The following is a 1070-nucleotide window of genomic DNA, read 5'->3' as shown; positions in this document are numbered from 1 at the left end:
AGTCTCCTGACTTCTTGCTCGAACACACACTTTTATTAAATTATAAGATCACACCCTTTCCCCTCGCCTGACGTGTCCTTTTTCCTTCCTCAGCCTCCTGCAACGCCCCCCTCGGGATGCAATCCGGCAAGATCAAGGACAGCCAGATCTCCGCGTCCTCCTCCTACGACGTCTCCGTCACGGGGCCCTCCTCGGCCAGGTGAGTTGCAGGCGTTCTTGTTGTTCCGGAAGTGGATGAAAACTTTTGCGTGCAAGATTATTTTTGGTTATTTTTATGCAAAGGGTGTGCAGGATGAGCGCTTATTATTACAGGTGAGCATTAACCTTTTTATAATCATTGTTATCGTTATGAAGATGATAGCTATAGTTGTTATTTTCATACCTTCATATTTACTACCCTGTATGCCATCCGCCCTTTTCCAAAATAATGATCCCCCGAGACTTGACATCGTGCCTTGAACACATTTGGCTGTCCCTTCATGTACCAATTGTGGAAGGAGAAGCAAGTAAGCGCGCGGAGACATGCGTGCAGTTAACAAAGGGAATCTTTGTGTGGAATCTTTGCGTTATGCAACACAAAGTTTTTAGATTGGTAATATATTAGTTCAAATTTTGTTAATAATAGTTAACACGATGGAATTCGATTATTGTACTGCTAATAGAATGGATAATTATACTGATACTTAAGAAAGAAATCTCGGAGAAAAGAAAATTTATAGAAGAACACGGTTTTAAGCGCTCTACGTCCACAAAGTTCAAATTCTGTTGATATCTTAAAGTGCAGATTGACATCAAGAGTAGATTAACATTTTAAAGTGCCATTAAGATCCCTTACGAGCGTCGGGCGAGCACGTCGAAGGGGTCCCCGCAACCCCGGGAGTAAAGCCCAAGAAAGTAAACAAGCGAGTGCATCTTCTTGAGCGAGAACGCCCGGCCTCAAACTTGAAGCCTCGGCTGTTCCGCTCGGTAAGCTAGATTACTTGCGAGGGGTTGCAGAAAGTCAAGATGATCCTAGCCTATAAGTTTAGGGGTCTAATTGACCTTGCGCGTATTACAAACTCCAAAAGCCC

General features: G+C 43.7%; 1 protein-coding gene across 1 annotated transcript in view; it reads left to right on the top strand.

Moving 5' to 3' along the window:
- Positions 1-93: 93 nt before the first annotated feature.
- LOC119593728 (discoidin domain-containing receptor 2-like) overlaps positions 94-1070 on the top strand; it is a gene marked incomplete at its 5' end in the record, with an annotated part of 119890 nt that continues 118913 nt past the window's right edge. The window contains 1 exon segment of the mRNA XM_037942702.1: positions 94-199. Within this exon segment, the coding sequence (XP_037798630.1) occupies positions 94-199 (106 nt within the window).

This window comes from Penaeus monodon, chromosome 32, assembly GCF_015228065.2.
Source record: "Penaeus monodon isolate SGIC_2016 chromosome 32, NSTDA_Pmon_1, whole genome shotgun sequence".
NCBI lineage: Eukaryota > Metazoa > Arthropoda > Malacostraca > Decapoda > Penaeidae > Penaeus > Penaeus monodon.
The sequence above is the reverse complement of the archived record's forward strand: the minus strand, read 5'-3'. Positions and strand labels throughout refer to the sequence as shown.